We start from the raw sequence: 25,878 nt of genomic DNA on the forward strand, positions 1-25,878 counted from the left end.
CTTAAATTTGTTTGAACTTTTAATCAAAAAATCTTGATTGGAAAATCATTGTCTTTTAAGGATGACTGTGATCATGATGCAATACAAGGGATATGTAAGGGATTTAAGTCTGCAATATGCTGTAATCATGTAAGACTAAAAGGCAATTTTCAATGATGTGGAATAACCATTGGTTCAGTATCTTGCAACACTGCCCCACATCAGATATAATTGCAGAGGCATCATTTTACAGCAATCAGTGTTGTATGGATCTGTTCAGTATGTAGTATTCCTATTCCAAGTGCTTTTATCTCACCAAACATACTGTAATTTCACCTAGGCATTTTGTTATGTGGTTTAAACAACAATTAGTATAGTTGTTTGCAAAAAATCTTGTCTAAGTCAAATCAGGTTTGCTCTTGCTTCAATGTTATTTTTGGTCAAATGGCTTGCCTTGTGCAAAAATGTAGCAAGCTTTAACTGTTTATCACAAGCTTGTCAGACAGTGATAGTCCAGTGATTTGTCTTCACGTAATAAACATCACAGAGTTAAAGTATTACAACAAATATACAAGATGCAGATTTAAAATGTTCTTTTTATACATAACATAACTGCTGTACCGTTTGCGATTAAGCAACAAATTTATGATTAAAACTATTTGGTATTTTTCAGACCGATCGATTTTTCACTGTGTAATTGTGGGTAGTTTGCAGATTCATTCACTCGGGTAGTTAACAGATTGTGTTAAAAGAACGGGTATCTACTTGTTGTTGTCTATTTTAATGTATACTCCCACTGACCAAAACTCATGTCCTGTTAAAAGAACATATCACTTTGTTGAAAGTACATGACAAGCAAAGCTGACTTTGGGGGTAACAGCTTTAAAAACAGAATGTTGGAAATATCCAACAGTTCAGATTGCATCCGAGGGAAGAGAAACACAGTTAACAAGCCAGGTTAAAGTCTCTGTTAAAACTAGGAAGGAGACAAAGCTTGTTAAGCTGCTGCCTTTGACAGGGGGAAACCATGGTATAAGCTGTAATGGTTCCCTAGTTGAATGAATGGGAGCAATTGGTGAGAGCACAGCAGTTGTGAAATGCAGAGTAGGAAGATGGGCCAGGCAGGTCAGACTGGAGATGTCCTTCAAGGTACATAAATTGTAGAATGCCAGCCCCGAAGGCTACATCATGCTCAGATGAAAGATATTAGTCTGTCGTGGGCCACATTGTAACTATGGGAAGCCACAGATTGAATGTTCAGTGAGTGGGTTGTGGAATTAGTGGCAGGCAATGGGAAGCTCGGGATCGCCCCTGCAAAGTGATCATCTGGTGGACTAATACCACATGAGCACTGAATAATAGTACGGTAGATTGGGGTGGCACAGTGGTAGAGTTGCTGCCTTACAGCGCCGGATGAGACTATGGGTGCTGTCTGTATGGAGTTTGTACGTTTCTCCCCGTGACTGAGTGGGTTTTCTCAGAGATCCTCGGTTTCCTCCTACACTCCAAAGACACACCGGTTGGTTTGTGTAAATTGGCTTGGTGTATGTAAATTGTCCCTAGTGTGTGTGAGTAGGATAGTGTTAATGTGAAGGGATCGCTGGTCAGTGCAGACTGGGCTGAAGGGCCCGTTTCCGCACGGAATCTCTAAATTAAAATTAAATGCAAGTGCATTTTCAGTATTGAGATATAACTTCATATTTTCAACAGTTGCAGCTTTGTTCATTTTCTGGATAGCAGGAACTCATCATCCCATTTTCAATAGAATTGTGCCATCATGCCACCAGTCATATTTGATAGCAGTCCAAGCACCAATTGTTCACAGAACATTCATTGTAACTTATACCTCCACCACCAAGAGTTTTGGGTCCCATTTCCCAACACAGCTCCCTTGTGCCTTGGCCTTCTGAGTTACTTAAACATTGTTTTAATACAATGGGATTTGCAAAATTGAATGTTATATATCCCAAAGCAATTCTGACTAGTGGGACATGATGTCCCAATCAGTCCCTGCCTTTCCAAGTGAACCCAAATCTTCAACTTTCCTATCACTAAGATTCGCTGGCCTGTAATGTCCTGGTTTATCCTTTTGTCCGTTTTGAACACGAGGATAACATTACCCAGCATCCAGTATTCTGGAAACTCACCTGTGGCTAATGAAGATTCAAAACTAAGACCCATAGTTATCTCCTCCCTTACCAAATTGGGATAGATCTAGTCAAGCCCAGCAGCTTTATCCACACTAATGTTCTCATATTTCAGTGGATTTGTTAAGCATGATTTCCTGTTCATAAATCCCTGCTGCCTGGTGTTCTTTAATTGCATCATTAATGGATTCCACCATTTTCTCCATTACTGCCATTGGCCTTACTAGTCACACATGCTTTGGTATAAAGAACATAAAATTTGGCAAATATTGTGAAAAATGCAGAATTTATTACGTGAGAATGGCTTAAATCACATGTTGGATATACTGAATGGTCAAAATGTAACAATATTTCACCTAAAATCAGATTACTGACAAACAAATTGTTATCTGCAATATCAGTTGCTGCCTACGTCCCAGGTAACATTTATAAACAAAATATACAACGAAGGGAAAAATGGGAAAATTTCATGCTGGATAATTGATCCAAATTGACGCTTCATGTTTGAAATAAACTTTACCCTCTGTTACTGTAAGTGTCCCAACTTTATTAACATGATACCAAGACTTTACATAACTGTTTCCTCCACAAATCCATGTTCACCAAAGTACAACTCTTCTGTGACATATTTCAGTCTATATTCCATTTACAGCGCAGAAGGCCACTTTGCTGGTTCAAGCAGGTTTTTCCAAAAAGTATGGCACGTAGTAGATGCGTAATGAATTTTTCCTCTTTCTGAAACAGCAAAGTGGGATGGAAACTTCTAAGTATAAGGGATCACAGCAGCTCAATATATGTATATGGCATTGCTAATGCCACACTGATCCTAGCTGCCAAACTATTCAAAAGGATTCTGCACTTTCATGATGCTTCAAGGTATGAACAGCATGCAAAGTCTGGCCAGTTCTACAACTGGATAGCAGTCCTTTAAGAGTTTCTCTTCAGCTTCACAGTGCTGCTTTGGGCAGCCAAAGACCCACACTCCATTGTCGTGCATCTTCCAGCACCAACCTGGAAAGGATAATTAAATGGAATATTGAATAACCATGTCTTGTCAATATTTCCAGCAGAAAAAGTTGAATAGCATTCAGACTGCTCCAGTGCCTTTCCAATTTACCTCCTTGCCATTATCCATTCTGCTTGATCCCCATTTCCACTATTCCCAAGGCACTCCTCACCCAAGCCCATTTCAACCTCTGAGCATCAAGAAACCCATTAGCTAAACTGCCCTTCATTGTTCCATCTCCCTGCCACTATCCCTAGCAGAATCCCAACCTCTTGTATCCCTTAATTTTGAGCAAAATGTCAGATTTTTTTCATAAAATTGGAGTACTCCTGTTTTGTATCCTTAGATAAGTCCCAACATTAAACAGTTACCTTCATTCATCAACAGCTTCTGTTTCAATTGTGTCATTCAGTTTGGTAGCTGTTGTTGTATCACTTGTAGAGCTCTTAACACTCGGAGAAGTGGAAAGGCTTCTTACATCAGGATGGTCCACGGTGACTTGTGAGTCCTTTTCCAGTGAACTAACTGGCAAGTGACTGAGATCACTTTCTAGTCTTTTTGATTTATGGCCCTTTGATTTGTTTTCAGACTTGTTTTTAGATTTCTTCGCTTTCTTAGCCTTCTTTTTGCTTTTTTTCTCTTTACTTTCTGATTCCTTCTTACTTTTCTTATTCCACCCATGAGGAGGACTTCTGCTTTTAGACCGTGACCTCTCTGTCCCTCGGTCCTTGCTGTTGGACCGGTCACGGCTTTTACTCCTGGATCGAGACAGACTTCTGCTCAGTGACCGTTCCAGACTTCTGCTCCTCGACCTATATCGGCATCTCTCTCTGCTTCTGGACCTCCTTCGTTCCTGACTTCTGCTGCGGGACCTTTGTGATCTGCGAGCTTCTTTACTCCGGCTTCTGCGATGCCTTTCTTTACTTCGTGACCGTTTTTTTTCCTGGCTCCTGCTCCTGGACCTCTGCAACCTTCTCCTTTCCCTGCTTCTGCTTCTCCTCCTATTCCTTTCAGGCTCTCCAGACCACCTCTGCTTTTTGTCTGGACTACAACTATACTTCCTCCTAGATCGACTATGGTTATCGTAACGATGGCTCAATCTATCTCGCCTCTCAGAATACTTGTTAGAGTAGGATTTCCTTCGCTCTGGTGATGTGCAAAGATCTCGATCAGCCTCCCAAAATTCACTGTTAGGATTCCGGAACACGTGAAGGAAGTTGCAATGTTTCCCTCTGGGGCACTTGCGCCTTTCGTAAAGTCCTGTTAAGTGTTTGAATTAAAAAAACATTAAAACATAACTGGTTCTTGATAGCATGTCATTATTAAACAATACTACAGGCTGCCACAGATTTAGACACCCCTACATACGAGTAAGCTCCCTTAATATTATTCAAACATCTGACATACATACAATTGGCAGAACTAATTTTCTCTTCCCCACTACAACTAATTGTTCTTTCTTACTCTGTTTAATTGCTATTCATTACAATGCGGTGAAGTTATGGTTATCCAATTGAGTATATTTCCTGAGCTGCACACAAAATTAACTGAAGGACTTTTGTAAAAATAGAAGGCATTGCTTTCCTGCCTGTAATTGATTTCAGGTGGATAGGCCGTGAAAACTTGCAAAACCATCAACTGTTAATTCAAGTAATTAGTTCGATTGGCAGATTCTTTATCTGTGTACAATAACGATGAAGCTAGAGAGCCAATAATATTAAGGTAAGATCTAATTGATCATTATGGTTGTGCGTTAAACATCACATTAATTCAACCATTATGAAAAGAAACTTCAGTAAAAAAAAACCATTGGGAACAAACCACATATTGCTGTTTTCCATCGAGTTACAGGTGAAAATTCACACTGCAACTGTTTCCCTGCATACCAGCGCCCATTGAATAGTGCAAAGGCTTGCTGGCATTCCTCTTCTCTGCAGCAAAACACAAACCGGTGTTAACAACATAATGGTGACACCGGATACATCAAAAATTCCCACACGGCTCTCAGATGGAGAATACTGAAGGTCTGAGCAGAACAGCAAAATGACCTTTCAAGGTGAACGTACACATATAACCAAAATGATTTTTTTTTTTAAAGCAGTCAACTGAGGAATTAGTTTAGAAATACAGCATGGAAATGTGTCCTTCGGCCCATGATGTCCACAGTGACTTGCGATCACCTCTTCACACTAGTTGTATTGTACGGACAAGTTTAAAGAAGCCAATTAACCGGCACATCTTTGAAATGGGGGAGGAAACCGGAGCACCCTGAATAAAATCTATGTGATCACAGGAAGAATGTACAAACTCCGTACAGACAGCACCTGTAGTCAGGATCGAACCCGCTGCAAGGCAGTAGCTCTACCACTGTGCTGAAACAAATAATAATTTGTCAGCTGGCCTCCCAAATGATGAGGAGCCCCAGCTCAATACTGCATAGGCCAATATTCTGTGACAAAAAGGTAATGTTGATCTGTTGTACTCACTCTGGTAAGTTCATCAACCAAGGGCCACCTGCCTGCTCATGCAAACATAAGAGTCCTTAAAAACCATCTAAAGGCAGGACAAAGGTGACCTGACCTCTTCCAACAACATTAGCCCCTTGATCAATGCTAAATAGAAGTGATTTAATTAAAACAGTCATCAGTAGCAATAAAATGTGTTTCTATGTCTGGACAACATTTGTTTGATATAATACAAAAGTCCATAGAAAAAGACTTACTTTTGATATTGCACATACACATTTCCTCTCAGATGTGGCTCATAATTGCAACTGACCTGGAAAAAGTATGAACAAAGTTTACAGGCAAGTAACATTTATGCATTTATCTAACATTTATCAAATGAGTTTGGTTGTGCTACATAACCCAAGTCTGAAGGAACTTGAATAGCAGGGGATTGGGTGATTATTGGAATTGACAGTGCGGCAGTGGCTCAGCTAGTACAGTCGCCACCTCATAGCGCCAAACACCCCGGTTTGATCGTGACCTCGGGTGCAATGTGTGGATTTTGCACGTTCTACCTAACTGCGTAGGTTTCCTCCCACATCCTAAAGGCGTACGAGTTTGTAAATTAATTGGCCTCTAAGTTGCCCCTAATGCAGGGAGTGGATGAGAAAGTGGCACAACATAGAACTGGTGTGAATGGGCGATTGATGGTTGGCACAGACTCGGTAGGCTGTATATTTCAATCGATTATGTCTACATTAATAATTTGAATGACAATGTAGTTAACAGTTAGTACATTTGCAGATTACCCTAAAATTGGTGGTAGAATGAGGAAGGCGATCAAGTTTACAAAAGGATATAGATTAACTCGAGAAGTGGATCAAGAAATGGCAGATGTAATTGAACTCTTACAAATGTGAGGTGATGCATTTTGGCAAGTTAAACCAAGGTTCTACAGAACAAATAGGATCATTATTATTAATAGTAATTATTAGTAATAATTCTAATATTTACTAATAATAGGACAGCTGGGGAGCGTGGTCGATCAGTGAGACCTTGGAGACCAGGGTACACAATTCCACGAAAGAGATGACACAAAATGACAGGGTGGTGAAGGGTACTGAATACAGAACTTGGGTCCCCATGGTACAGTGCATGATATTGGCAATATCATATTTAAAGTATTATATGCAGTTCTGGTCATCCTCCTGTAGGAAGGATACCATTAAGCTGAAAAGGGTGCAGAAAAGATTTGTCAGGATGTTACCAGGACTTTTTAAGGAGAGGATGGAAAGGCTCGGACTTATCACCCCAGACTCTTGGGGGGGGGGGGGAGGGGTAGACAAAAATATGAGGGGCATACTATTTCAATATACAATTATCAGTCTATTTCCCCAGAGTAGAGGAAGCCAGAAATAGAGGGATAAACATAAAATGCTGAAGTAACTCAGCGGGTCAGACAGCATTTCTGGAGAAACGGAATAAGTGACGTTTCAGGTTGAGACCCAATTTAGGCAGTCAGGGGAAAGGGAATTAAGGGGTAGAGAACAAGTGAAAGAAAGATATGCAACAAAGTAACGATGCTAAAGGAAACATGCCATTGTTAGCAGTGTTAGAGGGCATAGGTTTAAGGTGAGGGAGAAGTAAGAGAGACCTGAGGGACAGTTTTTCACATGGAGGATGGTGTGCCTATGTAAAAAGCTGCCAGAGGAAATCATTGAGGCGGGTATAATGGTGATATTTAAAAGACATTCAGACTAGTATGTGAAAGGTATGGAGGGATATGGACCTAAAGCAGCCAAATAGGACTAGCTTAATTCAAAAATATGGTCAACATGGACATGAAGGGTTGAAGGGCCTGTTTCCATGCTGTATGACTCTTATGCTCTCAGGCTCAGTTAGATCAGACTACTCTGACTAGATTGCTTGGAATAGTTCTATACACTGTCCAAGGCTAGGGTTCTGTACACAAGCTGGGTACCTGGAAGGTAGTCTTAGGCCTGATAAGGGGTGTGACTGGGGAAGGGGCTTCAAGGACCAGCTCCCCACTAAAGCCAGCTGAAAACCAGCACACAGCTGGAAGTGGCAGCCCTTCTATCTCTGCCATACCTACCCAATTGAGAGACCAGGCCCGTTGGATTCAGTTTTGAAAGCAAAAGGCCCCAGGGATTGGGTAGGTTAATGAATGATCAACCATGATCATATTGAATGGCAGTGCAGGCTCGAAGGGCCGAATGGCCTACTCCTGCACCTATTTTCTATGATGTTTCTATGTCAGGTTTTAGTTCAATACCCAAGCATCCTTTACTAATTGCCCATTACCATATTTCCATGGGTGCTTCTTAATGACGTTCATAAAAATGCTTGAAACTACCTTTGTTTACCTTACAGATTTCAAAGCAATGAAGCATTATTTCTACTTTTGTGCACCAAACTTAAATGAGAGTACAAAAGCGATTAAATGTAATGGGTTTGGGCTGATTATAGCTACATTAATCTAAGGATTAGACATAAAAAAGAGATGGATTTGATAATATTCAGAATCACAAAGGGTTTTAGGTAGTTGGGAGTATTATGTGCAATTCTAATCTCAATAATAGAAATCTGGACATTGGAAATCATTTAAAGGTTACAAGAGTGATACTGGAGCAACAAACAGGAAGGTCTGCCTAAGAATGAGGCCTTTTGGCAAAGGCAGCCAAAACAGTGTCTGACAGGTCTAAAACTTGGCAGGGCTCTGATACAGATAATTGTAGTGTATGCACTTCCATGCAGGGAACGTACAACATGTCTAAAACTAGGTACCATCTTTACATTGCACTAGTCACTAATAATTCTTGCACAAAATTTAACATAAACAGTGTGGCAAGAAGAACTGCAGATAGGAGTTGCACTTTCTAGGAAAGCTGGATAAATATAAATTGGAGAAAGGAATAGTGTGATATGTTGGTAGGTTATGTTGAAGTAAGTGGTGGGAACGGTGCCATGGAGCACCAATAACAACATGAATCAAATGGTCCAAACAGCTATCAATTTTATATATTGCGATAGAGGAAATGAAGATACCTTAAATTGTACAACTTTCCCAATGCTCTTAAATTCAGGCAACACATCCTCATAAAATTCCATGAACTGCTGGTAAATGTCCTCCTCACTGTGCTCCAGACCAGAATCGGTATCATAGTCATCTCGCCTGCTTTCTTCCATGCCAAAAGTAATAAACATGGCTCTAATAAGAAGGGTCTGACTTGATGCTGGATAGACATGTTTACGAGAGCACCTGTGTTAAGAAGTGTCATTGGTGTTACAAAGAATGGAACAATCATTGTTAGACATACCACTTTTAAAAAAAAAAAACAGAATTTCAAAGCAACTGCATCTCAGACCTGTATACCTGCCTGTGTTATAATAAGGGGGAAAATTAACACAGATTAGATTTTGTTAAGTGTTAAGTAAATCCCTAACATCTCCAAACTGAAGAAACTAAACACAGATTGGGTTATCACTGTGGAGTACCTCCACAAAAGAAATGAGACCAAAACAAAACACATCACCACTTTTAAAAGATTAGACAGCTTAAATGGATAATAAGGGATAGTCTGAACAAGGATAATACTTTCAGGTTTTATAAAATACTTTGGTCAGTTCTACTTACTGATTTTACTCACCTATCACCAAATCTGCAAGACCCAGTTTTAAGAAAGAATGGACAAAATGATTTATCCTTTTCTGTCCCATAATCCTCTGGTGCTTCTGGATTATGCCATGTGCCACCATTTTCAAGCTATTAGCAAAATAACAGTAACATAAATGATTAAGGATGAGCATTTAAAAAAAAAAAATAAGGTAGCATTTAGAGAATTATAGTGATCACCTAATGGATTTGCAAAAAAAGACAAAGTGCTAGTTTAAATCGGTGGTTCTGGTAAACATGGATAGGTGATGTTTCTATCCCAACGTCCAAGTCCTTCTGCCAGTCAGCTAATTTTCTATCCATGCTTGCCTCTAATACCCACCTCGTATCTGTGTTAGTAGCCTCACGTGCGGCACCTTATCAAAGGCCCTATGAAAATCCATGTAAGCAACATCACTGATTCTCCTTTGTCTATCCTACTTGTTACTTCTTCAAAGAATTCCACCAAATTTATCAGACAATATCTCCCTTAACAAAACCATGCTGACTTCAGCCTATTTCACCATGTGGATTGGAAATCATGAAGCAGAGCAGGGTCCAAGTTCATAGCTCACTGAACATGGCAGCACAAGTCGAGTGGTTGGTTAAGAAGACGTATGGTACCATTGCTAGGGATATTGAATATAAGAGTCAGGAAGTCATGATGCAGCTATAAAGGACTGGTTAGGCTGCTTTTGGAGTATTGAACAAAGTTCTGGTTGCCCCATTACAGGAAACATGTAGAGGCTTTGGGGAAGGTGCAGAGGTGGTTTACCAGAATGTTGCCCGAATAAGAGAGTTTCTGCAGGAGAGGTTGGATAAACTTGGATTGTTTTCCCTGGAACGTCAGAGGTTGAGGGGAGACTTGATAGAAGTATACAAAATTATGAGAGGAATAGATAGGGTAGGCTCAGATTCTTTTTCTCAGGGTGGAAATGTCTAACAATAGAGGATATAGCTATAAGGTGAGGGGGAAAAAAATTCTTGGAGATGTGCGGGGCAAGTTTTTTTTTTTACACAGAGTAGTGGGAACACACTGCCAGTGGAGGTGGTAGAGGCCGATGTGATAGCAGTGTTTAAGAGGCTTTTAGATACACACATGGAAGTTTAGGGAATAGAGGGATATGGATCATGTGCAGACAGGTGATATCAATTTAACAGCACCATGTTCAGCACAAACATAGTGGGCTAAAGGGCCTGTTCCTGGGGTGTACTATGTGCTTCCAAGTACCCCTATACCTCATCCATAGTAATGGATGCTAACATCTTACCAACCACTGAAGTTATGCTAGCTGGCCTAAAATGTCCTTTCTTTTACCTCAATCCCTTCTTAAACAGTGGAGTTACATTTGTTATTTTCCAATCCTCTGGAACCATTTATGACTCTAGTGATTCTTGAAAGAACACTACTAATGCCTCCACAATCTCTACAGCTCCCTCTTTCAGAATTCTGGGGTGTAGACAATAGACATTAGACAATAGTCCATCTGGTGCAGGTGACCTATCCACCTTCAGGCCTTTCGGCTTCCCAAGCACCATCTCTTTTGTAAGTGACGACACTCACTTCTGCCAGACTCTCTTGAATTCCTGGCATGTTGCTGGTGAGATGGTTCAGTTCGTCAACCATTTATTTGTTCCTCATTACGTCTCCAGCTTCATATTCTAGCGATCAAATGTCTAATTTTGCCTCTTTTACTCCATATATTTGTAAAAGATTTTGGTATCCTCTTATATAATTGGCCAGCTTACTTCTATATTTCATTTTTACTCGTATTCCTTTTTGTCGCTTTCTGGTGGTTTTTAAAAAGCTTTCCAATCCTCTAGCTTCCCGCTTGTCTTTGCCATATTATATACCTGCACAGGTAATTGGATAGGAAAGGCCATTTGGACAGGCAGTCAAACGATCTTGAGGGAGTCCAGAATCAGTGGCCACAGTTTAAGAATATGGGGTAAGCCATTTAGAACAGAGACGAGGAAACACTTTTCCTCAGAGTTGTGAATCTGAGGAATTCTCTGCCTCAGGGCGGTGGAGGACAGTTCTCTGGATACTTTCAAGAGAGAGCTAGACTGGGCTCTTAAAGATAGCAGAATCAGTAGATACGGAGAGAAGGCTGGACCAGTGTACTGATTGGGGATGATCAGCCATAATCACATTGAATGGCGGTGCTGGCTCGAATGGCCTACTCCTGCACCTATTGTCTATTGCTGTACAGCTCTATGACTATTTGCAAATTCATGGAATTATAGGTCACAAAGGTCGAGCAACCAGGTTCAATCCCAACTTCCACTGCTGTCTGAGACAAATAATAGGATTAATGGAAGATCAATAAGAATGGATAATTGATGATCAATGCAGTAGACCAAAAGTCCCTTTACAATATTATATGATGAGACCTGGGACAGCTCAGCCATGATCATTCTGTATTGATGGGACAGATTTGAGAGACTTGCACCTATTTACTTGTATTCTTGCAGTTATAATGCACATATCTGTTCATGACAGTTTGCAATACAATTAAGATTACAAACATAACTACAGAGTACCTCATTAGTTATTAAATGTTTAGTGGACATCTCAAAGCTAAAAAAACTTTTAATTATAAACCTTTTATGTTGAATGCTGGAGGACATTCAATTTTGAGCTGAAAACAGGCCGAGGGACTAAAATAAATATACAATTACATAATATACAAATATGCAATTACATAAAACACTAATTTCTCTGGGCAACGGAATAAATAAAAACTGGGGCATTAGTGGAATGATTCAAGGGGATCTGACAAAAAACATTTTCTCCCAGAGGGTGGCAGAGGTCCATAAATAGAGACACAAGCCCTCATTGCATGTAGCTGAAAACCATGACCTGTAAAACCATAGGTTACACAAAAAAGCTGGAGAAACTCAGCGGGTGCAGCAGCATCTATGGAGCGAAGGAAATAGGCAACGTTTCGGGCCGAAACCCTTCTTCAGACTGATCGGGGCGGGGGGGGCGGGGACAAGAAAGGAAAAAGGAGGAGGAGCCCGAAGGCTGGGGGATGGGAGGAGACAGCAGGGGGACTGAGGAAGGGGAGGAGACAGCAAGGACTAACAAAATTGGGAGAATTCGATGTCCTCCCCTTCCTCAGTCCCCCTGCTGTCTCCTCCCATCCCCCAGCCTTCGGGCTCCTCCTCCTTTTTCCTTTCTTGTCCCCGCCCACCCCCGCCCCCGATCAGTCTGAAGAAGGGTTTCGGCCCGAAACGTTGCCTATTTCCTTCGCTCCAAAGATGCTGCTGCACCCGCTGAGTTTCACCAGCTTTTTTGTGTAACCTTCGATTCTCCAGCATCTGCAGTTCCTTCTTAAACACCTGTAAAACCATGTCTGAAGAAGGGTTTTGGCCCGAAACATTGCCTATTTCCTTCCCACCATAGATCATGCCGCACCAGTTTCTACAGCACTTTTGTCTACTCATGACCTGTAAAGCTGATGACCCAACGTTGAGCAGTGGAATTAGGTTTGTTGCAGGTCTTTATTCAATCCAAATACCATGGTCTATGTTGTCTCTTGTCATAGAACTGATTATATGAAGCCCATTCTCGAGCGGCAGCATTTTGAAACAGTAATTCACGCCTTTATTTCATCTCGGCTGGATTACTGTAATGCGCTCTACACTGGAGTCTCACGAGCTTCGTTGGCTCGTCTCCAGTTGGTCCAAAATGCTGCCACTCGCCTTTTAACCGGAACTCGAAAGAGGGAGCACATTACGCCAATTTTGGCCTCCCTTCACTGGCTTCCAGTGCACTTTCGAGTTCATTTTAAAATTCTTTTATTTGTTTTTAAATCATTGAATGGCCTCGCCCCGCCTTACCTCTCTGAGCTGCTCCACCTATATGCTCCTACCCGGTGCCTCAGGTCAGCGGATCAGCTGCTCCTTGAGGTACCAAGGTCTAAGCGGAAGCTCAGAGGGGATAGAGCCTTTTCTGTTGCTGCCCCGGCACTCTGGAACACCTTGCTGCTGCAGATCAGACAGGCCCCTTCACTGTCCATCTTTAAATCCTCCCTAAAAACTCACTTTTATTCACTGGCTTTCGACACTGGCTGAGACATTGTTCCTGTTTTAGTGCTTTTAATGTCTTTTAATTTTTTACTGTTTTTATAGTCCTGTCGTCTTAATGGTTTTAGTAGTTTGTACTTTTAGTTTGTGTAATAACTTTTTGTTGATTTCCCATGTACAGCACTTTGTGGTAACTGATGTTGTCTAAAAGCGCTTTATAAATAAAGTTATTATTATTATTATTATGTATGACCAAATTGCCTTCAGTCATTTGGTGCAGAACATATTTTTGTGGAATTCCCTGCCAGAGGGTAGTGGAGGCCAAATCACTGGATGGATTTAAGAGAGTTAGATAGAGCTCTAGGGGCTAGTGGAATCAAGGGATATGGGGAGAAGGCAGGCACGGGTTATTGATTGGGGACAATCAGCCACGATCGCAATGAATGGCGGAGCTGGCTCGAAGGGCCGAATGGCCTCCTCCTGCACCTATTTTATATGTTTCTATATCCTTTTTAACGATTCAGCTTTGGACACAACTTTACTAAGTAGTTTTCATTCAATGTAACTTAGTTTAAATTGCATAATTATTCAAAAACAAACAGTACCTGACTTTCCGCCTGATCCAGCATTTTCTGAACAGCCTCCTACAAATGGTGTAAACATAGTACTGGTAAAAACCCTGCAGTATACGTCTGCTACATATCTGATTCTACTTGTTAAGATTGAGAGCTTTAGAATGTGAATTCCCGACTGTCAAAATATCGAAGTTATTTTAAAACAATTTTAAAACGACTAAATTAAAAATCATAAATGTACAAATTATCATTTCAATCAGGATTTATGAAACAGGAAAAAACATTTAAAAAAAAAACATGCACAGCCACATCGATATTAAGGGTTTGGTTTGTGACTAGCTCATTCCTTATTTGCTAGATGCTCAAGATTGTGGCATAGGTTCATCGAAAGGTATGGAAAACAGAGAATGGTGTTTTCCAAAACAAATTTAGATAGCAGTTCTACATAAATTTGGTCCAACAATTGATTTTGATGCTCATGATTAAACACCAAGGTTGTGAGACAAAAAGATTTCTACTAGTAAACCCTTTACATTTTGTATAGGGTGAAGTAACATCTTAACCGAAGAATCTGTGAAATAATTGCTAGTCGCATTTATTAAGCATTTCGAAAAAGATACGTCTTGATGAATTAGTCAGTAAGGATGAACGGTGGAAACTCTTTCGTACAGGATTGTTAAGGAATATCATTTGTATAGGTCCAAATAATTTTCACCATGTAAATACAATACTGGTACAAGAAAAATCATCATTTAAACAGCAAGGAGTATTGCAGTTTCTGTATAGTTCCTACATTTTAAAATTGTTCATATACAATCAATTTGTTATTTACATTCAATACCACGTTGGCTTAATCTTGGAAAGCATTGGAGTCTCGGCAACTTTTAAACATGATATTCTTTCAGAAATGACCCACAGACCTGTACCCACCCACCTTTCTCAACAAAGAAAAATATGGAATAGTATAATCTTATGATCACACACTATGCAAGGAAAATTCAGCTTACTAAATTATTTATTTATACATTATTTAAAATAAACGAGATTGAAAAAATTCAATAAAATTGAAATTTGTTGCTGAGATTAAATTCTCCCAATCCATACAAACACTTTAGTGAAGACTAGTTTGACTCTTCACTGAGGAAACACTGATCCAACAGCTCATCATATTTTGTTGAACACGTTTTTTGTTAAATGGTTGACGTTTATGAAAAATTTAATAAATTGGACTATTTAATAAATATGAATTACACCTGACTTTAAATGTGATCTGTCCAAATCATCTTAACAAACAGCCCATAGTAATGCACAAGAATTTGATCCCAAAGACCTATCTGCACTACATGCCTACCTACCACTATTCAGCTGATCCTTCTACCATCTAAATTAAAAACAATGGATTGAAATGGAAATGCTTTAACAGTTTAATCAAGTGCACAATCTCTAAAGATCTAATACAATTAGTTTTTGTGAAAGTATTATGATGGTGCAGTCCACAAAATATGGAAAATTGGAAATATTTTCTACTTTACCACCAAATATGGTCAATAAAACATGATTTGTTCAGAATTTAAATATATAATGGTTTCAAATAGTTATCAAAAATGCAAATGTCATGCTGGTCTGACACTCAGTAATGGAAATAAACACAAAGTCACTGCAAACACCAAGTTGATTCAATTCTCAAAATTATTTTGAAATACATCCAATTTGGCACATTATTACGCACACCGACTATAAAAGCTAAAAGACTGATCACAAAGTTTACCAATCATTTGCTCTATTGAGTTGTCTCAGTAAAGCATACACCTAAAAGGGAAACGTTCTTGTAATATCTCTAGAGCCAAGCAGTTGAATGCATTTAACCTCTCTCAACTGTATTCATATTCAGTTTAAATTGATCGAAAGCAGCCGTTTGCTGCCAAGACTGTAGACTGCCTGCAAACCAGTGACAGAAAATGGCTCCTGGCTTGGCAAACTCACGCAGGATAGGGGGTGAGAGACAAATCCGACCCATTGCAACTGCATGCCTCGAAATATATCCTGATTATAAATATGCTGTAGATGAATTTGGAAGTATTTAATTTTGAACTTGGAGGCATAAAGTATTCCAGTCACAAGACCCAGCTTGAAAACAAAAAACGTGTACTGCATTTAACTCCATGATTCTTTGTCCATTTAATTCTATTTTGAACTAGATGCAGATATTTTAAGATTCCAAAGAACTTTTTAAAGAGGATATATATGTTGTGAATTTATCCTCCTAGAGCTGGAATCACCTCTCGTTCTCTCCGCTCCTGACGTTTGTGCTCTACTTCCTCCTTTTCTTTCATCTGCTGCTGTTCCCATTCTTCTCTGATTTTTCTCTGTAGACAGAAAATAAGCACATCACTGTGATATCTCATTTCATAAAGTTACATTATTGCTAAGTATCTCATGTTTAAGGTCAATCTCACTTTTCAGGTTTAAAGATAGATTAGGAATATTAACTGGAATAATATTTACTATCCTCTAGAATATTTAATCCAATGGTGAAAGTAAAAAGCTCAAGATACGAATTACCAGTCAGACCTTTTCCGGACCCAGCCTGATGCCTGGAATTGCTGCCAGCAGTCCCCACCCACCTACATTCGCTGAATGAGCACCACCTATCTCACTTGGCTTCTGTACCCAGGATTCAGGAAGTAAAATCCAGATAGGCATGGGGTTTCAGGCACCAATCTCCTTGGCAGACTGCAAGGACCTGGCCTGTCAAAATTAAGAACCTCCTGAGAAACTAATTAATAAAAAAAACACATTGCAGCACTTAAAATTATGAAATAATTAAAAACAAAAACTATTCGACAGACATAGGATTTAGAGATGACGGTGGGGATTTCGATTCCCCCGCTGGAGTGCACAGGGACTCATCTGTCACTCAGCAGGTCTGAGACTTATTTCCATTGGAATACATTAGAAGCCGAATGTCCCATAGCCAACAAGAATTTATATTTCTTTATATAAAAAAGAGATATAGATTAGTTTGGACTGGACAAACTACAGATCAAATAGTTTTTCCCATAACACATCAGGTGCAATGCTATTTGTTCATTTCAAATAGCTTAGTTAAGTGTACACTTGCACTAATAAGAAATTGGAGGACATGACATATCATCCTCCAAGATATTTCTCAAAGCCGCTTCCCCTGCAAGGATGCATTCACAGCTTGGGAGTGGTGTCTTTAGCAGGCCAGGGTTGTATTGTTGTTTCATCATCGCGTGATCTCAGCTGGCCCAGAAAAACAGATAATCCAGAAAGGTTATGGAACAGAGGGTGCCAGAAAATCAGTGTTTAACCTGTACAATTCAGTTAGTTTGGACAATCTGATGCCAAGTGTTAAATGATATTTGAATTGCTACCTACATATCCTTTAAAAGGATATATGCAATTTCACGCCAGTTTATCTAAACAAAAAGCAAATGGGGTAGACCACCAATCTAATCCCACTGCTCTTGACAAAAATAATTAAGGTGCTTAAGTGCAAAAATCAGATTACCTCCTCCTCTTCCTGCCTTTTCTGTGCTGCTGCTTCCTTTTCCTTTTTTAGTAGGAATTCTTCTTGTGCCCGCTTTTCTTTTTCCAACCATTCTAAATGCAAACGTTGCCTAAAAAAGGAAACGGTATTGTGCTAGTTTACTACAGCTGTCACAGGATTGTAGCAACAGTGCCGTCTTGGAATCTGAAAATACAATTTACGCATATAACTTCTAACCTTTGACTAATTATAGTTTTAGTAACATCTACTTTTCATTCAATATAATTTATCACTAATGCAAATTGAAAATAAAAATCCTCAAATGAAATGCATTGTTCTTTGATTACTCATTAATAAGCAGTAATAAGGAAATAAAACAATCTATGATGGAGCTGAAAATTGAATATGGGCAAGCTTGAAGCCTAAGAATACAAGAATTTATTGACAAAGGCAGCACTGTTCAGCAAGATCATGGCTAATCCTCAAGAACCATCATGCCATCCAATCTCTTTATCCTTCAATTCCCCTACTGTCCAAGAAACCTTTGACCTCCTTTGAATACAAGATACAATTTAATTGTCATTTGGACCCCTTGAGGTCCAAACGAAATGCCGTTTCTGTTACTTTAGACCCAAGACACAACATCATTTACATAAACATCCATCAATCGCTGTGATAAGGAAATAAAACTTATCTCTCCACTGCACTCTCCCCCCCCCATGTCAAAGTTAAATGATGGCGATTGTCCCGCGGCCATTAAAGCCAAATTCGAATCTTGTGTTAGAAGCGTGCGCTGCAGAGTCCCGCGGCCATTCCAAGCCGCGCTGGCGGTGATGTCAGGCCCCGCTCCAGGAGCTCTTGCAACTCGGGCGGGAGAAAGGCAGCCCAGCGGTCTCCCTCCAGGGACCCGCGGGCTCCGGTGCCGCCGTCCGCCAGACCCGCAGTTGCAGCCTCTGAATCTCCGGAGCAGCAGCAGCGCTCCATCCGCTCCAACTCGGCCAGCCCCATCATGACGGTGAGTCGTCCAATCCCCGGTCTCTTCTTTATCCTTCAACGATCCCAAGAAAACGGGTCTCCCGTGCAGGGAGAGATTTAAAAACCTCCCTCCCACCCCACCCCCACCCCCCCACACACACACACCCCAACTCCTACATAAAAACATAGACAGAAAATAATAAAAACGCGGACGGGCTGCAGAGGCCGCTGCTGACGAGAGTCGCGCTGCCTACCGGATATACCCCATAACTGAAATTCCAAAAAAAATCACAGCACACAAATACGTTTTTGGTCTCCAAATCTGAGGAAGGAGATTATTGCCATAGAGGGAATGCAGAAGGTTGACCAGACTGATTCCTGGGATGTCAGGACTGTCTTATGAAGAAAGACTGGATAGACTTGGTTTATACTCTCTAGAATTTAGGAGATTGAGAGGGGATCTTATAGAAACTTACAACATTCTTAAGGGGTTGGACAGGCTAGATGCAGGAAGATTATTCCCGATGTTGGGGAAGTCCAGGACAAGGGGACACAGCTTAAGGATAAGGGGGAAATCCTTTAAAACCGAGATGAGTAAAACTTTTTTCACACAGAGAGTGGTGAATCTCTGGAACTCTCTGCCAGAGGGTAGTTGAGGCCAGTTCATTGGCTATATTTAAGAGGGAGTTAGATGTGGCCCTTGTGGCTAAGGGGATCAGAGGGTATGGAGAGAAGGCAGGTACGGGATATTGAGTTGGATGATCAGCCATGATCATATTGAATGGCGGTGCAGGCTCGCAGGGCCGAATGGCCTACTCCTGCACCTAATTTCTGTTTCTATGTTTCTATTTTTCACCAGTTTTATAAAGTTCAATGTCTTGAACTCAGTCTATGTTCTCTAATTCCATGGTCTAGCCAGAAGTCACATTCAACATCTTTCCAGTAAAATCTTCTTACAATTGTGTAAGTTTCAATGAGATCATCTCATTCATCAAACCCGAAGCATACCAATCTACTCAAACGTATATATCCAGTAATCAACCAGTGATTCTATGTTACTTAAAATCTCAAATCATATCCTTCCTTGAGTCCATGCACAAAAACTAAATTCTCCATGCTGCTTGGGCTGCAATATCCTCCGATTTCCCTGTGTCATCAGAACCTTAAATATATTTATTGATAGCATCAACAAAACATAAAGTGCTGAAGTAACAGCAGGTCAAGCAGTATCTCTGGAGAACATGGATGACGTTTCAGGTCTGGACCCTTCTTCAGACTGATTTAGGAGGACGGAGAGAAAGAAAGTTGGAAGAGACATAGCGTGGACACAGGCGAGGGGGGTTTGATAGTCAGATGGTTGGACAAAGGCTAGAGATGAAGAAAAAGTGCAAGACAAAAGGATTGAAAAGTTACAAATTGTGAAGCCAGAGCAAGGAATGTCGGAGACAAAGGACCGTTCCCTCCGCAGCTCTGTGGCCAACTTGACACCGTTCTCTCTGCAGCTCCCTGATCAACTCGTCCCTTCCCACCCAAACCACCCCCTTCCCAAGCACTTTTCCCAGCAACTGCAGGAGATGCAACACCAGTCCCTATACCTTCCCCCTCGACTCCATCTAAGGACACCGGTAGTCTTTTCAGGCGAGACAGAGGTTCTCTTGCACCTCCTCCAAACTCATCTATTGTGTGCACTATTCCAGGTGTATATTGTGTCCACTATTCCTGTATATCGGCGAGACCAAACGCAGGCTCGGTGATCATTTCGCTGAACACCTCCGCCCAGTCGCCTTATCTACCTGATCTCCCGGTTGCTGAACACTCACACTCACATTCACACACTGACCTTTCTGGCCTGGGCCTCCTCCATTGTCAGAGTGAGGCCCAGCGCAAATTGGTGGAACAGCACCTCATATTTTGTTTGGGCAGCTTGCACCCCAGCGGTATAAATATTGACCTCTCTAACTTCAAGTAACCCTTGCTTTCCCTCTCTCTTTCCATCCCTCCCCATTCCCAGTTCTCCGACCAGTCTTACTGTCTGACCAAATTTTTTTTGTTACCTTCTCCCAGATAACAATGCTCCAAGCTAAAAACATTGTCCTTGATCTCCAGTCCCTTTGGCCGTTTTCCCCCACACTTCCTTATCTATCTATCTATCTCCCCCTCCCCCTCCTCCCAACGTCTGTCTGAAGAAGGGTCTCAACCCGAAATGTCATCCATTCCTTCTCTCCAGAGATGCTGCCGGTCCCGCTGAGTTACTCCAGCATTTTGTGTCTATCTTTGGTTAAAACCAGCATCTGCAGTTCCTTCATACACCCTCAGGAGAAAAATCTGCTTCATCTCAACGTGTAATTGTTGCTCTATTGTCCCAGCACCAAATCTCATTATTCTGAACTTCTACACTATAGAACACACATCTTGTCACATCACCTCAGAATTTTTAATATATCATTGTCACATCTTATTCTAGCCTCCAGAGTATATGTACATTGTGCTCACCTATCCTTGCAGAAAAAGTCAATTTATTCTTAGAAATTATAATCTGGTGAATTTACTGCAGCACTGTCTCAAAAGCAAGGTAAACTTGCCCAAAATGAAATCAAAACTCCTTCCAATAATCTAATGTTGTAAAGCTACAAGAGGATTTAATTACCTTTGTATCCCAAACTGCTTACAATAAAAGCCAACATCACACGCTTTAATGACCTGCAATACTTGTATGCCTGCTTTACATTTCTTATTCAAGGACACCCGGATTTGCTGATCAACAAAATTTAAACACTCCTGATTTTCTATCGTTCATATCAAAGTGAATAATGTCACATTTATACAATACAATATTTATTACATGTCATTTGAACCTCAGTGAGGCTCAAACGAAACTTCGTTTCCACAACCATACAAAGACAATTTCCTACAGACATACGCACAATTCAATTTACAGAAACATCCATCACAGTGAATCTCCTCCTCACTGTGATGGAAGGCAAAGTATTTTCTCTCCCCTGCACCATTTCTCTCCCGATGTCGAAGCCCCAGGCGGGCAATGGTAAGTCCTACGGCCATTTTAGGCCGCGCCGGGCGATGTACGGCCCCGCTCCAGGCCCAAAAGTCACAAAGTTGGAGCCCCGGCAGGCACTGGAATGTCCCGCGGCCATTAAAGCCGCGCCGGGCGATGTACGGCCCCGCTTCGGGTCGTTCCAAACCCGCGACACGGGCTGGAGAAGTTGCATTGCGGGAGCTCCGAAAAGCGGTCTCCACCTGGACCCGCGAGTTCCCGATGTCCCAGTCCACCGGTCTACAGCTGCAGCTGGAGCTTCCGAACTCCGGCGTCGGGCCGTAGCAGCGAGCCACCACCGCCCCCCACACTCCGAGGCCGGCCAGCCCCAAGATGGTGAGTCCACAGCTCCGCGACTGGAGCCCCCAGGTCGTTCCGGTTGGAGGCCGCTCCACGGTGCTAGGCCCCAACGACAATGGAGACCCGACAGGAAAAAGGTCGGGTCTCCCGTGCAGGGAAGAGATTTTTTTTAAGTTTCCCCCTCCTACCCACGCCCCCCACATATACACAATTAAAAACAGTATTAAAAAACAAGCAACTACATTTAACTAGACTAAAAATTTAAAAAAAAGACAGACAGGCTGTGGTGGCCACTGCAACAGGCGAGTCACGCCAATCCCTTTACCCCAATCTAAAATCAACTGTGACATGTTTAGTTCTGTCCTTCCATTTGGTCTCAGGCCAGTACAAATGCAGCAAATTCCTTATTCCTCAAATTTAACCCTGCCGTTTCAAATCAGTATTGTACACAGGTAGCAGGATTAAACCAGAGCAGTGAATCCATTGGAAGATTGATACAGGTATACTAGTTGAAGTCCATATTCAAAGACCACTGGCACGTATAAAAAGGAACACAGAATTATTTATTTTAATAGTCATTGCAGTGTAAACATTCGGTTAGCCCAGCAAAGTACAGTACTCATTGGGACTATCAGGTCTTATTAACGAAGACACCACTTTACAATTCTGTTAAACAGTAGCTTGATCTCACCTTAGCAATGAATGAAACTTATAGACTGTTGCACTAAAAAAAGAACAACTTGCTTGTCACCTCTAAAGACCACTAACCTTTCAGCCTCCAATTCTTTTTCTTCTTCAAGTTCTTCTGCCTCTTCTATGTCATTGTCACAAGTTAATTCTGGAAATAATTGAAAATAATCATATTCTTGATACTGTCATAAACAGGTGCAAGTATAAAATTCAAGTGCTTACATCAAATCAATTGACCAACACAATAGACGTGGTCCATCATATTTCTCCAATTTTTTATTACATCATAGCCATTGTGAAAAAAACATTAATTATTAATGTACTAACATCATAATTTTCATAAAAAATAAGTAATTTCCCAAAAAACACTGAAAGGCTGATATTTTGACACAGACTACATCATGCTCACTTTGATGGCCAAAGTATAGTAAAACACAAATAATCTGCTATGCAAAGTTTAGAAAATCCTTAATGTTCAGCATCTGACTCACTGTTTCCCCCAACACTCCTCTAAGGCACGCCCGGGTCCCAGTACCCGCACTCCCCTTAATACTCAAGGCCCCTGCCTTCTTGAATGGCACCAAAGTCCTGAGGATGCCAATTTGTTGGAGTTTTACAATATTCTGATATACAGAATGCATTGTTTATTTCCTTTAAACACAGTTAGGTAATTTCCAATACCAAAATTAAGTTTACTTTGTTACAGATCAAACAGGCTATTTGTCAACAGCTTTTTGCAAATAACTATCTTACTTCCAGTTGTCTGTTTAAACCAGCATCTGCAGTTCCTTCCTACACATCTTACTTCCCTCCTCCATGTCTAGAACTTCACCCTTACAGCTCCAAGGTTTAATAGTCAGGGTTTTGAAAAGTTAGCCCTCTTTCCAAATGTCTGATCTGATCATATTTCCAACATTTTCTATTTTTATTTTGAAAGCTAAATGTGTTTACGCTGCAGGAGGATGAGAAAACTATTACATTTTCCCTTAAATCATGCAAGTTTCTTCTGACTTGTTGGTATGAACCATTGATCAATCCAACAATTTGTATGAACTGGAGCTCATTAACTTTGTCAAGTCACAGAACTAAACAGAAACACCCAAGCCTTGGGCAGAATATTACAGCGTGTAAGAAAGAACTGCAGATGCTGGTTTAAATCGAAGGTAGACACAAAATGCTGGAGTACAAAGTGGGTTACAAATCTCAATCGGCTTAGTTGATTAGGGAAACCTTAAATGAAGGTATGCAAAATTCAATTATAAAAGTTACGCAGGTTAAGTACACCAGATTTTAAATCAAAAAATATAGTTATAGGGGGTGGATTCATATTGATGAACAAATGAAGGGTTTCTCATGCACTTACTACATTCACACTACATCTATATATCTATCCAAGAAACTTATAAATCACAATCATTAGTTTATTCATTTGTGTCAATCCAGCTCAAATACATTCTATTTATGCTACAATAGGGAAATTTATCAGAATAGATATTTCAATATTTAAATTCAATGAATTACTCCTAATTTTATTATGTTTCCTATATGTCATAATAAAGACTGACATCTGACTTCAAAACAGAGAAGTATGACACTTTGAGGTAACTGTGTCTGTTGAGGTACTAGTCCCGCCCTCCACCTGGATATCATTGGGGATTTGATTTAGATTGTTATGTTATTTCCCAATTTTTGGCGCACTGCAAACCCACCGAGCACCAACCTTCTTCTCTCTGTTTAGCCGCTGCCTGCCGCTTTCTCTTGCGTTTTTCTTTTTTCAGTAAAGCTCTGAATTTCTTGTGACTGCAATTAAAAATATAGGGAAGATAGTACACTGGTTACAAAAGCTGCTCAAGCCTCCCCCTCCCCCTCTCCCTCCCTCCGACTCCTCGTCCACTCACCCCATCCCCAGAATCACCGTCCTGGTTAAAGCCATCAGGGGGCCTCAGACCGCGTCTCCCAGCTCCCCTCAATCCCGCCCCGCGTGTTTTCCACCCACAACCCTATTCTGCGCAGATGGCCGAACCCCTGACATTTGTCATGATAACTGGTGCTAATGTTTGACCCCCCCTCCTCATCCTACACATCGGCAGTGATCGGACACGATTCCCGCACCTGAGCTTATGAATCGGCACTACCATTGCCGCCATTTTGCGACCTGGCGCTTGGCGTGGGTCACGTGGGACGCCGACTGCGACGCACGCTGATCACGTGTCACGCTTTGGCGTGGGTCACATGAGACAGTAGCTGTGCGGCGTGGGGGATGACTGGCATAGGTCACGTGGGGTGACTGGCATAGGTCACGTGGGGTGACTGGCATAGGTCACGTGGGGTGACTGGCATGGGTCACGTGGGGGGTCACGCGTGGGGTGACTGGCATAGGCGTGGGGTGATAGGTCACGTGGGGTGACTGGCATAGGTCACGTGGTGGGGTGACTGGCATAGGTCACGTGGGGTGACTGGCATAGGTCACGTGGGGTGACTGGCATGGGTCACGTGGGGCACCTTCTGTCGGTGGCTCGGGTGAGCGTCGTGGACGGTAACCGGACAATCTCTTCAGTCAGCGCAGTGTTCTCCCAGCCCCTCAAATCAGCCACAATCCCCTCGCCCCAACCATCTCTCTAGCCCCTACCCGTCTACAACACCTCCTCAATGTGTGGGAAGGAACTGCAGATGCTGGTTTAAACTGAAGATAGACGCAAAAAGTTGGAGCAACTCATCGGGCCAGGCAGCATCTCTGGAGATGCATCTCCCCTCAATCATCCGCTTCCCTCCATTCCCATCCCTGCAACAACACACCATCTTTCCCGCCTTGACTAACCCAAATCCCTTCACACCTCCCTCATCCATCCCCACACTCTTTCAGTCTCCTTCCCCCTACCACCCGACCAAACCCACCTCTCTAACTAGCCATACCCCTCACATCCCCACACAGTCCTTCCAGTCTTCCAATCTACCTCATTGCAGATCTTGCATGTTTTCTGATCTGCAATTTGTAGCTGTAGTGTTGCAACACCATATTCTGCACTCTGTTTAAGAAGGAACTGCAGATGCCCTCTGGTTCTAGACTCACCCATTACTAGCATTACACCCCTCCCCCCCCCCCCTTTTACCTTTTACCATTCACTGATCAGATAGAACCCATGTAGGGCCCATGTGATGGCAACATAATAATTATTATTATACATTTTATTTATGGGCGCCTTTCAAGAGTCTCAAGGACATCTTACAAAAATTTAGCAGGTAGAGGAAAAACATGTAAGGGGAATGAAATAAATAGTAGATACATGACTAGTACACAAAGTAAAGACAGAATACAATTCAAAACACAATATGAGGCAATTAATGCACAGATGAAAAGGGAGGGGGACGTGGGGCTAAGGATAGGCAGAGGTGAAGAGATGGGTCTTGAGGCGGGACTGGAAGATGGTGAGGGACACGGAATTGGGCAACAGCCTGTCTAGAGCAGCATACCTCGTCTCCGGTGAATA

The 25,878-nt window shown here is 41.5% G+C and overlaps 1 protein-coding gene across 2 annotated transcripts; it reads right to left on the minus strand.

The window, feature by feature from the left end:
• Positions 1-136: 136 nt before the first annotated feature.
• Positions 137-24,625, minus strand: zrsr2 (zinc finger (CCCH type), RNA-binding motif and serine/arginine rich 2). Of its 2 annotated transcripts, none has more exons than XM_055644756.1 (12): positions 24,503-24,625; positions 24,111-24,190; positions 22,469-22,538; positions 17,395-17,503; positions 16,139-16,225; positions 13,890-13,928; positions 9,248-9,363; positions 8,646-8,859; positions 5,855-5,910; positions 4,954-5,063; positions 3,504-4,392; positions 137-3,137 (listed from the first exon to the last, which is right to left on the minus strand). In XM_055644756.1, exons 1-11 carry the CDS (start codon positions 24,535-24,537, stop codon positions 3,506-3,508), a joined length of 1,803 nt encoding a protein of 600 aa, XP_055500731.1. In that variant the 5' UTR covers positions 24,538-24,625; the 3' UTR covers positions 137-3,137; positions 3,504-3,505. The 2 variants fall into 2 exon arrangements, with proteins under 2 accessions (XP_055500731.1, XP_055500732.1); XM_055644757.1 differs by having other exon boundaries at positions 24,100-24,190; positions 24,503-24,519.
• Positions 24,626-25,878: the final 1,253 nt, after the last annotated feature.

This window comes from Leucoraja erinacea, chromosome 13, assembly GCF_028641065.1.
Source record: "Leucoraja erinacea ecotype New England chromosome 13, Leri_hhj_1, whole genome shotgun sequence".
NCBI lineage: Eukaryota > Metazoa > Chordata > Chondrichthyes > Rajiformes > Rajidae > Leucoraja > Leucoraja erinaceus.

Excerpts from the sequence above, each read along its gene's own strand:
- zrsr2 (XM_055644756.1), bottom strand. The coding sequence starts at position 24,537 with ATGGCGGCAATGGTAGTGCCGATTCATAAGCTCAG. Across the intron at positions 22,539-24,110 it reads GGCTAAACAGAGAGAAGAAG|AATTAACTTGTGACAATGAC; the intron begins GTTGGTGCTCGG and ends AATTATTTCCAG. Across the intron at positions 9,364-13,889 it reads TGGATCAGGCGGAAAGTCAG|CTTGAAAATGGTGGCACATG; the intron begins GTACTGTTTGTT and ends TTTTGCTAATAG.